Source organism: Polistes dominula, unplaced genomic scaffold, assembly GCF_049000335.1.
Source record: "Polistes dominula isolate Pdom_NZ unplaced genomic scaffold, Pdom_raw_medaka contig_31, whole genome shotgun sequence".
Lineage (NCBI taxonomy): Eukaryota > Metazoa > Arthropoda > Insecta > Hymenoptera > Vespidae > Polistes > Polistes dominula.
The window spans coordinates 5,233,474-5,247,169 of NW_028300925.1; the positions used below are offsets into that span (position 1 = coordinate 5,233,474).

A 13,696-nucleotide genomic window follows, 5' to 3' on the forward strand; every position below is an offset into this window, starting at 1 on the left:
CGTATATTCGCTAATTTTCCTTTAGCTAAGCCTATCCATTAAGCTTTTCCCCTGTTCCACTACTCTTCTCCGAGTAAGTACGCTCTCCTGCTGGACGAGAACGCACCTGCACGCGATCATGGCCAAGTACGAGGCTTACCGCTATGTAACGCAACGTCAAGGGCTTCTACTACTACCTAAACAACCCCCTTTCTATCACCGCAACCACCGTCACCACCACCAATACCATCACCTTCACCACTGATATTATATAACACACATATACATATACGATACGCACGCATGCTGTGCGTGCTAGTTGCATTTTCCTCTGCTAACGTCTCGTAGTTAGCTAGAAAGTAATCTGTGGTTTGACCTAGTTAACAGCAAAACGTTACTCCCTTCGATTTATCTCTCTTCCTCTTACTCCACCTCTACCTTCTCCTACTTCTCGTCCTTCTCGTCCTTCTCCTGATGAGGAAAACGTCAACAGCATCGACGAGCTTGCCATCGCACCAATTGGTTTCAGTGTTTAACCGACACTGTCACTGATTCCTGCTTAATCGCTTCGACATGGTCTATAATGTCAAATTGAATCTAATTTTATCGATCAACGGTCTAGTTATTTTTTTTTTTATAGAATCCAATATATTGTAGAAATTAGAATTCTTATTTCAAATTTTACATTTTAATCAATCTTAATCGGATAATTACAATATGCAATAGATAAAATAATTATAAGCACTGTTCAAACAAATTTTCTTAACAAATGTTGATATTATCTTCTAGAAATTAATCTGTTGTACATATTTAGAAACAAAAATTGTATGTAATTATATTGATGTGATTATGCAATATTAAATTTAAACCAACAGATATGCAATGACAAAATAATTATTCTTCGAATATTTAAAATAATATAATTTATAATAAAAAAAAAAAAGTATTTTTTCAAGAAAGGGAAAAAACTTCAAACTACTTTGAAATACATAAAGGAATATATATAATTTGAAGAAAAAAAAAAACAATGGAAAACAAAGGAGAACGCTATGACATTCCAGTGGGGTGTTTCGTTATTACGTGATGCTACTTTGTCTGGTAATTTTACGTCACTACTCATTCGCGTTACAATCTCTTTCTATCTTTCTTTCTCCTTCCCATTTGACTTCCCATTTTTTCTCTCTTCTTACGAATTGGAATCACGTGAAAAAATGTGTGTTGGGCACGTTCGCGTGCATGAATTCTCTCGTCATAATTTTCTCGTTCGCAACGATAATGGTGCTTTCTCGAAAACTAGTGAAACACGTGACGTCTCTGGAGATATCAACGTGCGTTGGTCTCAAAAAAAAAAAAAAAGAAACATCTCGTTCGTCTTCTTAAGAATGAGAGAGAAAATTTCGGAGGCAGAAATTAAAAGCTTTCTTAAGGCGAACGTGCCGGGATAGCTAGGGAGACAAAAGAAAAGAAATAGAAAAAATATTTTTTTGCGCAGAAAGATGAGGGAAAAAAGCAGAATATTTAATATCACAGTACTATTCTTATTAATATACCGGACGTCTCGTTTTAAACGATATTACCAAACATCTCAGATCCTATTTATCTTATAAACAAATATTTCAAATAAAAGTTCCTAGTTTTTCAAAATGAAATGTAATATTTATTACAGCTATTTCATAGAATTCGCTTTTATCAAGATACGGAAGTCATAACAATTTTTTTTCAATGGAAATCAATATTTTAAACTCAACAAAAATTGTACAGAATATCAATACAAATCCAACAAGGATCTACGATGTACTTTGTCATCGATACTTCATCGAGTTATATATGGACCCTTCTAATATTATTCATACTAAACTAATATTTCTATATCATACTTATATGTATAACAATAATAATAATAATAATAATAATAATAATAATAATAGTACAATATTAGTTGTACAACTTTACTTCCGCGTAACAGGGAACAGACGTAGGATAACGCGTAGGAGTATAAAATAAAACAACAATGGCCTTAATTTTTTGGTTTTATTTTTCTTTTTCTTACTTCCAACTCTTTTCTTCTCTTTAATTTCTTTCTCAAGCCCAATTTCACGTAAAACCTTTCACCCCTTTTATCGTCCTACATCTTATTTTTACTTTCCTTTTTTTTCGGAAGAACTCGATCACCGACGTCTCGGGCATTACGTGATCTTCGAGAAAAGCGGGAGAAGGAAAAACGAGTTAAAATAATAAAAAAGAAAAAAAAACACCATAAAAGAAGAAAAAGAAAAGAAGTCCTGAAGGTAAGCTCGATCGCCCTTAAAGCCAAGGGACGAAGCCGTTCGCGGTAGGATTCGGGCCATCGTCACTGCCCTACGAGTTCCCCATCTCCGTTTGGCACGACTCGAGCGCTCGCATTAGGGAAATGAACTGCTGGTTTTTATGGTCTCTGAGAGCTTCTCGCATAGAGAAAGAGAAAGAATGTATGAAGGAAAAAGGAGAGTGGCGAAGGATCGTATAGGAAAATAGAGAAGATGAGTATAGAAGAGAAATAAAGAAAGAAAGAAAAAAAAATAGATAAAGATGGAGGGAGAATGAGAGGGAGAGAGAGAGAGAGAGAGAGAGAGAAATAGAGAGGAGTAGAGGAAAGCGACGATGCAGAAATGGTACGGTGTAACGTTCTATTTCGTAGAGAACGGAATGAGAAAGTTGCCATTCTGTCGGAGTGGTGTAGGAGAATTACCAACTGGCTTGGTCGTTTTCTCTCTCTCTCTCTCTCTCTCTCTCTCTTTCTCTTATTCGCTGACTTTCCAACCCTTTCCTGTTTCCTTGATAAGGGTGGATAGAGACGGAGGGGTTTGTCGCTCGGGATGAACCTGGCAGGGCGGTAAAGTCTAATTTCGGTGTAAATTCCGGAGAGTTTTATTGCCTTGAGTCCGTGGCTTTAGCCTGCCACCCTCGAAATCTCGTTCGGCTAAGCATATATTTATGCGCATACCCGTTTCGAAGCATCCCGCCGAGCCCGACGTTTGAGATGATAATAAAAAGCGATAATTTCGTGCTACCTACAGAAACAACATTGATTTATGTAAAGGAAGATATCTACGTGTACGCGTGTATGAATTTTTTGTCAGGATGGGAAAAAAGAAAAAATATCTTCGAGTTTTGAAATTCGATGTAGATATTTTTTGTCACGGTAATCCGTAATTGTCTGGCGACACCACCAAATGTAATAACCGTAACAATCAGAACTATGACGTTTGAGAAAGTCCTGTAATGAAAATAATCATAATAATAATCCTGGTTGAGAGTCTTCTTACTACCACGTTCCTTCCTTCGTTTCGTGAAAGTAAGGAAATAAAACCATGGTGGAAAATTCTCTCAGCATATCCATCGTCCAAGGCTGTAAGACGAGGACAGTCGCTATCATTTCGAACGGATTATGCCGGCAGATTTATTTTTACGAGCGGCCAAATACACTGGCCGATCTCGATCTCCTTCTTCTTTTCCTTTTCGTTCTTCTTTTCGAGACGACGAACCGATAACGGTTTCGTCGATTTGCAGGGAACGCTCCGATCGATAAAATACTGCTCTCTCTCTCTCTCTCTCTCTCTCTCTCTCTCTCTCTTCTTACTCTCTTTTCCCCTGAATTCCATGAGGGAAGCTATTTTCCATAACGTGCGTTTATGTTAGACTCCGTGTGTCTATAGAGTTCATCGTAACGGGCGTTACTCTTTAAAATGGTTTCGCATTTAAGTAGATTTTACGGTGTCTCGTGGAAGTTCTCGTCTTCCGTTGTTGTAAACGTTCATCACCTTGTACTCTTTACCTTCTAAAGCATATAAACGTTAACTTATGAAATATCTTGTATGGTTATACTAACTTATAAGATGAAAAATTAACGAGCAATAACTTAATATTATATCAAGTATATAATAACGTAATATTTTGTTGATAGGCAATGACGACAGAGCGAGTACGACGAGACAGAACAGTTCATCGACGAGTTACCAAGCGATAGAACTTCAACGACAAAAACCGGCGCCAACGTCCGACGCATAGTCTCTCCTATAAGATGAAGTAGCTAAAGTACGTTCGTCGAGATAAGAAACGATTTCACGGAGGTGAACTCCACGAGATAAGAACTTTACCAAACGACGGTGTAAAATATATTTGTAAAGTGAATGGTCTACGCTCACGGGGTGTGAGATGCAACCGAATGAAAATAAATCATTCGTTCGGAGTACTTTCGATTCTTAATCGTAAAATTGTAATACCTTCAAAGGTACCACCAAAGAATCTAAGCTTTACCATCGGTTTCTTTCAAATCCACGAGGGAGAAAAAACCTGGTAATCCTTTCTGTAAGATAAGACGAATTTTATTAAGGTCTGGATCCTTCTTAGATCGATTTAGCCGATCTATCTAAATGAATTTATCAAAATTGTTTTTAAAGGTAACTTCTTTTACTGGAAATAATAATAATAGGGTATCACTATAAATCCAAATCAACTTGATCATAGATATGATACAAACATTAATTTTAAATGTAAAGAAAATAATTGTCATTTATTTTTATTAAAAAAATTAAAGATAAATAAAATTACATCATTGCTAAAAAATTATATTAACTAAACAACTTATTTGATATAGCGAATCAACTAGCATTAACTTTTTATAAATGGATTTAACGTTCAAGTTTAATCTATGTAATATAATTTTTATAATTATTACCATAAACTACTCTAAAATTTATATTCTATCACACTATAATCATTTTCAAACCGATACCATTATAACTATAACTGTTACATTTATAAATTTCTGTATAAATTGGAACGTATTAATTTTCCACATTTTATATAAATTTAAATAAATAACAAACAATTAAATATAAAAAATATTTCTGATATAAACTATTTTTAACTAAAGTAGATATTTATTTAAATAATGAAAACCTCTATTTGCTACAAATGTTCCTGTTTTTAGTATGCAAACACATAAAGAACTACCAATTTTAACGTATTGAAGAGAATTAAACATACAATTTAAATTATCCACAATTATCTATTTGAACCAGCAATTAAAGGAATAAATAATAAAATTTAAATGAAAAAATAGAATAAAATAGAGAAAACAAATGAAAAGTAAAATAATATTAGTAAATTCTGTTACCACAAGTATTAGACCGGTCTTCTCATAATTTTCTCAGCATTGTTCTTGCTGTTACCATTTCATCCTATTTCATAATTCCAACTAATCAGGTTAATTTTCTTGCACCTGCAATAAATACAAGTATCAAAAAATTATAATTATTTTTCGATTAAAACATTTATAAGTAATGAACTATTAGCCATACTGAGTCTTATTATACTTTCCCAAACATTTAACATAAATTATATAATTACGAGTGATATTTTATCATTTAAAATTATAAAATAAAACAATTTAAAAATATAAACAAGAAAAATTCCATTATACCTGTAATACTTTTTCCACACATCATTTCTAAAACAGCATATTATTACTTCTTTCTTGATCATCGAACCTAACCTAAAAAACGAAATACATTTATTAATAATACTTAACAAATTAAAATAAATCGTAACAATTGAAAGCTTATAAAAGGAAATATACCACAAAAGATTAAATTTATATTAATATTTGATAGGATTCAATACCGTGAATTTAATCGTACTGCGTAACAGACGAAATGACGATATCGAGACGAACGATTTCATTTCGATTATCGATCGAGATTCGAGTATAGAATCGAGCGCCATGTACGGAGCATATACGATCACTTCGTATGGTCTCTCCCGCTCCTATTCATTACAACATATTAGTCAGTTATTCGATTCTTTCACGTGTACGTATTATCGTTATCCAATTGCTAAAGGATTTTTTCAAATTAATAATTATAATAATTATTAAAATTACCATATCAAAACTAATGTTAAACGTAATCGTTATATGAAAATTCGTATTAATAGTTTTCCCGCAATTATTAACTCTAATGTTAAAGCGTTTTAAACGAATAAATAGTTTTCCTCAAAGTTACCTACAAAAACTAACATCTATAGATCAACCGGATGCATTTGCATACGATGCGATGCACAGCTACAACAAAACCGATCACGACAAATTCAACTGTGAAGACACGACTGGTTAATAAATTCGGAGCAAAGGTGAGATTAAATAAAATAATATAATATATATTATCGATAATATATTCACGATCATACGAGTTTTTATATTTTTATTTATTTTGTATATCATATATGAAATTTAGGCATTGAATTGTTAAGGATTACATTTTTATTGAAAATTGCGTTCTCCAGCAATATTTAAAATTAATCGTTTCTTTTGTTTTACGTTAATTTGAAATAAAATTACAGGTGTCCTTTAGTGAATGCAAATTTGAATCGTATTGTTCTATAGTCAGCATAATATATGTAAAGACGCAACTACATCATCGCATGAGAATTTCTTGATGAGTGTCAACGATATTTCAGTTTTCCTCATTTCATGTGTACATGTACACACATATATGTATACATATTCTCATATATATATATTTATATATATGATACGGCTTATTACGATTTTCGTAAATAGAATGATCGCTTCCGTTTTGCATAAACGTCTAACTAGTCTGCATTATTTTGGTTGAAAATGTAGCAATAGTTAGTTCGTCGTTTAATATCTATAAGTTTGTACAATTTTTTATAAAGATGACGTCAAAGTAAACGTGACGAGAATATGTAAAAGAAATCGAAAAAGAGCGAGAGAGAAAAAGAGAGACATTTGTCATCGATCGAGACAAAATCTATTTCCATAAAAGTATCGAACTCTAAGACTATCGAAGCGTAAATCTCGATATTTATCGAACGAGATTGTCTATATATGGGATTTTAAATATTACAAAATGATGATGAAAATGCAAAACGATTTAAATAAATTCTAATGAATATATAGAAAGAGTATTGCAGGTATTTTAACAAGACTAAAGAATAAAAGTCAAAATAACAATGGAAACTAATAGAGAAACGTTTTCTTACGGTAAAACGTTTCCCCTTGAAAAACTTTCCAGCAAAATTTCTCTATCCTTAAACAATGGAGCCGAACCTTCTCAAGCATAATACTGCAATTCCGTATCTCTGAAAACGAACGAACGAAGAAAAAAAGGAGAAGTAAGGAAGAACACAAAGCCAAACACACAGAGAAAGAATGAGAGAGAGAGAGAGAGAAGGAGAAAGAATGAGTGAGAAGTACTCCGAGGAAGAAGTTCCAAAAACTTTTCCTTTCTTCTCACTCTCATTCTCTTTCTCTGTCTCTGTTCTAAGAAATCCGAGAGCCAAGTTTAACGAAGGAACTTAACAAATTTTCACTGAAGATCTTAAAGACTCCATTGGAGTATATAAATCGACGATACCGCACAGGTTAAGCATGGATTTTCACGTTTTAAGACCTCAGTGTTTCACTCCTTCCTTCTCTTTCTCTCTCTCTCTCTCTCTCTCTCTCATATTCTTTGGCGTGGTAATCGCGCCGCCATCTTATTTTGACGATTTAAGCGCGGAGTTTTTGGACGACGAAGGTACACGGTGTACGCGCTAACTTAAAAGAAAGAAATAAAGAGACTGAGAAAGATAAAGAGAGAAGTAGAATGAGAGAAAGAGTGAGAAGGATAGACTAGGATCTCATCCCGATGAGTCTGTTGGATATTTCAGTCTACTAGTCGCACCAGTGGACGTTAATACGCACAGCGTAGAAGAGGCCGGTAACGGCGAACAAACACACATATCCTGACTATAGATATTCTTGTTCGCTCTGGCTTAAGTGCATTAGTGTACTCTCTTTCTCTCTCTCTTTCTATCTCTCTCTCTCTTTCTCTCTTGGCTCCGTCGTATCTATTATTAGTACCCAGTCATTGGAGTCGGTTCTCTCTTCGTACGCCTGACAACGTTACCGTAGTAGTGTTCGAGATACGCGGAAAAAAGGTGTAAAGAGAATTTTCCTTTTCTTTCTATATAACTCTGTTTCTCTCTATCTCTCTCATTCTCTTACTCTCTCTCTCTCTCTTTCTTTCTTTTTATCTGTTATTAACTCTCTTTTCCTTTCTTCCATATCTTCTCGTCACTATTGAACTTACGCGGGTGTCACGACGTAAGAATATCACTCTCTCGTATTCTTTGTTGCTTCGTCGCATCGTCTTTCTTTTCACGTCGGACTAATCACGACGACCGAACAATAGTCGATAGAAGAAACGAGCGAGCGAAGAAACGAGCAAAATAGCAAACGAACGAGCGAGTAAGCGAACGAACGAACGAGAAAGCGAGCGAGCGAGCAAGCAAGCAAGCAACCAACCAACCAAGCGCGCTTCTTTCGACGCCAAAGAGCGGTGACGCGTTTCCGTAACGCGCTTTTGCTAGAAAAGCGTTGTTTGCGCTCCAAGACGTGGATTTACCTTTGCCGATACTTTCAAGGATCTTCAAAAGGATGATCCTCTCACGTTCTTCACTGTAAGTTTAATCCCCCCACGTTTTTCATGCTCGTCTATCTGTCCTTGCTATTTTTTCTCTTTTTTTCTCTTTTTATATCTCTCTTTTTTCTCTCCCTTTTTCTCTTTCTTCTTTTAGTTTTTATATGTCTGCCCTTTTCTTTTTCTTCCTCTCTTTTTTTCTCTTTCTCTCTCTCTCACTCTTTTTGGCTTCGAGACTTTCTATACACAGTAGTATATGGCATTGATGAACGTTTAAAGTCAAATGTCGTCGTCGTCATCGTTGTTGAAAAGAACCTTCGTCCAATTCGAGAAATCAACGTCAACGCGTGTACCACTCGCTAACGCGCGTCGATTCATTAACCATCATTACTGGCGCGAAATTCAAATAGACGTTTTTGTCTTGTTCGAAAAAGTAATATACGATCTTCGTCGAATTTTTTCGATATTTTTATTCTCACAGTATTTTTCTGTTTCTTATGAAGCAATATTAGAGTATCGTAGAGGTAACTCTTTTATTTCGTCAAAGTTTATTTTACGTGTGAACGAAAAATATGACTTCGAAGTACGAATGTAACTGTGAAGGTATGTATATATACGTATGTTACATATATATACGACAGAACACGAATACATGAAATTATTGGGAGAGTTCAAGTAGTTAATAAAAACAGCTTGAGAAAGAAAGGGAATTTCGAAACAATAAAACAACTACCTATTCTATTACTTGCCGTTATTGTTTTTCTCGTCCCTTTAAATTCCTATTTAATTGTTCGATATTAACAATAAACACCCGGTCACGTATTACAATGCGTGCTTTAATTTATTGCTTCTAAAACCTAGTCACGAATTGGTGCGTTTCCCTTTCTTTATAACTGTAACAATTAAAATGCTATCTATACCGTTTCAATCGATTTCATTTTAGTGAATGATAAAACAATTAAATTTCACAAATCTGCAAAATATTCATTATTATTAAGTGATTTAAGTTTAAGCTTCAAAAAAATTGTATATTATGAACAATATACGTTTTTATACTTGTTTTTAGATGAAGGATGCAATTCAGTCGAAAGGAACTAATAATATAAATAGTACTAAGACTAAACCATCCTTAGAGATTTATCGACCACCAGGTAAATTTATTGATTTATTTATCATTTCATAATATTAATATATTTGTCGAATAAATATTTAATTTATCGTCTATTTATGACTAAAGACATTTCTTAAAAACTTTTTTCGTAACCTTGGTAGGTGGAAGAACGGAAGGGACAACGGCGAACGTCACTAATCCAAGATTGAACGTACATGCTAAGGAGTTCACTATGAAACAGAACGATTCGCATCCATCTAAGTGAGTCCGCGTTACAGACAGGGACAGGCCTTAGAAGACGTACAAAAGAAATGTCGGATTTGAAACCTATATTATAACGAAGAAAAATCGCGTTATTCTTTTTATCTATTTTAAGATACAATCAAATTCATGAGAGGGCATGTTCTCTTTTGATCAAATTGGATTCAAACAACAGAAAACGATTGAAAACTCGTACCAAGGATGCATACGAATCGATTAAAATAGTCAAATGAATCGTTCTCGATACGTGCTGGCCTGGTCATTGATAGTTTTAAATCAAATATGAGAATGCTTGTACGCACGTAGAAAATGGTGGATGTTTCGAATGAAAACTAAAATACTTTCTCTCGCTAGTGAAACGTTATATTACTTATTTATATGCAAAGTGTTACGTTAGAATTTTGAAGATCCAAATACCGTTCGAAGGTTTGATTTAATCATCCTGATGATGCAATGAGTAAGAAAATAATCATCCGATGGCAATCTACTTTCTTTAGTTTTTTTCTTTTCGATGCACGCGTTATGTAATTGCAGGAATACAAATTAACATATAGTTTGACATTTAAATAGACTGACATTTAAGCGGGCATGTCTGGATCAGGTCTCGGACGAATGCTTCAGAGCGTACCCCGTATTATCTACAGCACAGCAAATCGAGTGGGAACGTTCATCGATATCTTTACGCTCAGCAACAACAGCAACATCAACAGCAACTTCATCATCCCTTACATCAACAGAGACATTCTCATGGTAGCCATCATTCGAGTTCGTCGAGACAAGGACATCCTTTGGAAACGGTTGCTTCCAGCGGAAATATCTTACACGTAAGCTCGATTAGATAACACAATTGACAAGTTCTCTATAATGTCCGATCAGAAGGCAATTTGATATATTGAAAGGTTTGGAATAATATGGATTAGAAAAGTTATTGTCTTTGTCTGACAGGGTACAAATAGAGTTCACTTCAATGTGGACCACAATGAAGGGAAATCTAGCACACCGAAAGTAGGAAGACTTACGAAGTCTCTATCATTCGTGTCCACTTACGGTTTGAAACGTTCGAAAAGTCTGAACGCTGCCGATGTTCTGGCTGCTAAAGCAATTAATATCTCTGATGCTTCGGAATTAGGAAAGTTTCCGTGCCCTGTTCAAGACACCCTTTTAAGAGCCATCGATGGTAAGTGACGTCAATGTGTCAAACTTCCATATTTTAAGAAATATTATCGTTGTGAAAAAGTTTGAGAAAATGCTCATAAAATTTTCGCCCTTCAGATCCAAATCTATTGAATGCACGTTCGCTTATGGAACTCGTACGACATATATTAGAACGGACCGTTGAAAATCGTCGCTATGCAGAACCAGCGGCAAAGATTTGCATCACTATCATAGAGGTACCAATTGAAACGTATATATTTCTTTGAATATATAATCTAATCATAAAATTCGTTTTTATACTTACATTGATATCTTATTATCCAGAAAGAAAGTAACGAGACCTTCTTGGAATCGCTCTTGAACATATGTCAACAATGGTACCAAGATCGTGCGAGAATACTTCGAGATGAGTCAGGTTGTCACCGTTATTCGGCCTTCATGATGTTCCTCAACGAGATGTACTGTCAGGTGTGGAGAATGTATCTTCTACTGAATTGATTTGTGTCTTCTAGTAGCGACTAACTAAACAAAAAAAGCAAATCAAATCCGTGTCTCCTGAGTAACTCTTACAGGTACAAAAAAAGCTTCGCATAAAAAAAAACTCGTTGAATTTATAGCATTTATTACCTGCGGCAAGTAATTGTTCCTTATTTCAATGGCTTACTTACCAACATGTTGTGCAACCTTGTTTAACTCGAGAATGTATATGCGAATAATAGGTATGTATTACGTTTATCTATGTAATTATGTTGCACTGCAGTTGAAACGACGACAACTTCAACTGAAGACGCAACAAGAAGGAGTTCCACCGGGCCGTGTGCTTCTCACGTTACTCTGGAAATGTTGCCAGGACTGTTTGCAGCCTCCGGTCGTAAATTCTCTTGCCGAGGTAAAAATAAATAATTTTTGTTATTTGAATGAAGGTGAGATACAAATTATTCTATTTGTTAAAAAAAAAATATAAATGTACAGAGCGAAGATAAAAAAGTAACATGGACATTTTATTATTATACGAATACTTTTTTCCTCACTGTATATATATTGATGTTGGTAATTTATTTAAAAGAAAAAAAAGCATACAAAAAAGTATTTCTTATAATTACGATGAATGAAGGAATATGCGTATCGATCTATGCACATATTGCATTAATTCTAATATCGTTACTCACCTTCGTTCAGCTCATCCCACCTTGACCGAATAGTAGTGATCTACTTATCTCAATGTCATAACTTCGTGATCTTGATATGTTATTTCGAATTTCCCATTCACCGTAGACGGATTGTCTCTTCTTCATTCTCACTTGCATTGGTAAGGATCTGGATGTTGAATTACCGGCACAACTTCAACAACTTCTTGGAAGTCTACGAGACGCCTTTCTTGCTGACGAGACGATTCTTCCATCCGTGAGGAAAACGCTTCTACAATTAATAGAACTACATGCAGCTCATTGGCAATTACCAGCACCAGCAGTCGTATACTATTATCCTGGATCGACTTCCAAATGATCTTTGTTCTTTTTATTTATTTTTTCGGTCTATCCATCCATCCATCTATCAGTCCATCCATCTATCCATCTATCCATCTATACATCTATCGATCCATTGGTCTTCACATTTTTTGTGTGTATGTGTATGTGTGTGCGTGTCTGCGAGTGTGAGTGCGTGCATGTGTGCGTTGTCAAAGCTCGAACTCGCGTACATGCGTTCATTATTTTTTTCTACTCGATTGAAAAACTTTTCACGGATTGATTCTCTTTTAACGGACCATTCATTCTATCTCTCTTTTTCTCATTTCCAATTTCTCTCTACTTTCTTTTATAAATCACGACAAACGTGTACGATACATATACATATATACAGACATAAATACATATATAAATCGTGCCATTCGTAAAATAATTCTGTGTTTCCTGATAAGAGAAAAAACAATTAAATCCTCGCTTCGAGGAATCGAAAGGAAGAATGCATTTAAAGCTTTTTTTTTCTTGCTTTCTTCTTTCCTTTATCACCTAATGGATTTCTCTTGTGACATGACTTATACGATGCTTATAACATCAATAGCCACAATTTCGTTTACATAACGAAGTAAAAGTACCCCAAGCTGTATATTTTTGCATTTCCATGGATTATAAAAAGCTCACATCAAAGATTCTTCATTGCAACCGTCGATATTGAATATCGAACGTTGAACAGGATATTAGAAATATTTTCTTTATTATAGAGAATTTTGTTTGATAAAACATAATATCAGGAAACTCTTTCTTTACTTAAACTTATTATAAGTACTAAATTAAACGAAAATAAAAGAAACAAAAATTAAATGGTCAATTTATATACATACGTATATATATATATAATATAAGCAAATAAAAAATTCATTATTTAATTATTACACGAGTGACTTAAACAATAAAAAAAGTAAAAAAAAAAAATCATTATAAATAACGATTACAAATATATCTTTTATTTGAAAACCTATCATCCGAAAAAATGATGTATTTATTTTACGATCAAACTTCTTCATAATTTACATTGGACAAATAACGAAAAATTAATAATGATGTGCATTGTAATTGGATTTTGTAATTGGATAAAGTAAATCAAAATTTAATTGTATATGCGTACGTAATCTAATTTTTTTTTCTTTCTCGAATGCATCGTCCAAAGTTTCCTTTATTTCCTGGTAGAAAAGAAGCCGTTATTTTGTCGAATAAAAGGTGAAAGA

General features: G+C 34.1%; 2 protein-coding genes across 6 annotated transcripts in view; one reads left to right on the forward strand and one right to left on the reverse strand.

Annotated features, from left to right (window-relative positions):
- LOC107072845 (Tetraspan membrane protein in hair cell stereocilia) overlaps positions 1–8,025 on the reverse strand; it is a 39,466-nt gene extending 31,441 nt beyond the window's left edge. The window contains exons 1-4 of the transcript XR_001476658.2: positions 7,886–8,025; positions 5,444–5,515; positions 5,138–5,242; positions 1,996–3,796 (exon numbers count right to left, since the gene is read on the reverse strand). The gene's annotated coding sequence lies outside the window, so the exon portion shown is untranslated. Of the gene's footprint in view, positions 3,797–5,137; positions 5,243–5,443; positions 5,516–7,885 lie in introns of the transcript that reaches the window.
- On the forward strand, positions 5,813–13,587 carry LOC107072818 (uncharacterized). Of its 5 annotated transcripts, none has more exons than XM_015333087.2 (10): positions 7,592–7,962; positions 8,134–8,484; positions 9,511–9,595; positions 9,717–9,816; positions 10,418–10,640; positions 10,762–10,993; positions 11,089–11,207; positions 11,296–11,439; positions 11,732–11,860; positions 12,247–13,587. In XM_015333087.2, the coding sequence occupies exons 3-10, from the start codon at positions 9,511–9,513 to the stop codon at positions 12,475–12,477; spliced, it is 1,263 nt and encodes a 420-aa protein (XP_015188573.1). In that variant the 5' UTR covers positions 7,592–7,962; positions 8,134–8,484; the 3' UTR covers positions 12,478–13,587. The 5 variants fall into 5 exon arrangements, with proteins under 5 accessions (XP_015188555.1, XP_015188573.1, XP_015188581.1 ...); XM_015333095.2 differs by having other exon boundaries at positions 8,217–8,484; XM_015333090.2 differs by adding an exon at positions 8,948–9,047 and having other exon boundaries at positions 7,935–8,484.
- The last annotated feature ends 109 nt before the right edge of the window (positions 13,588–13,696 follow it).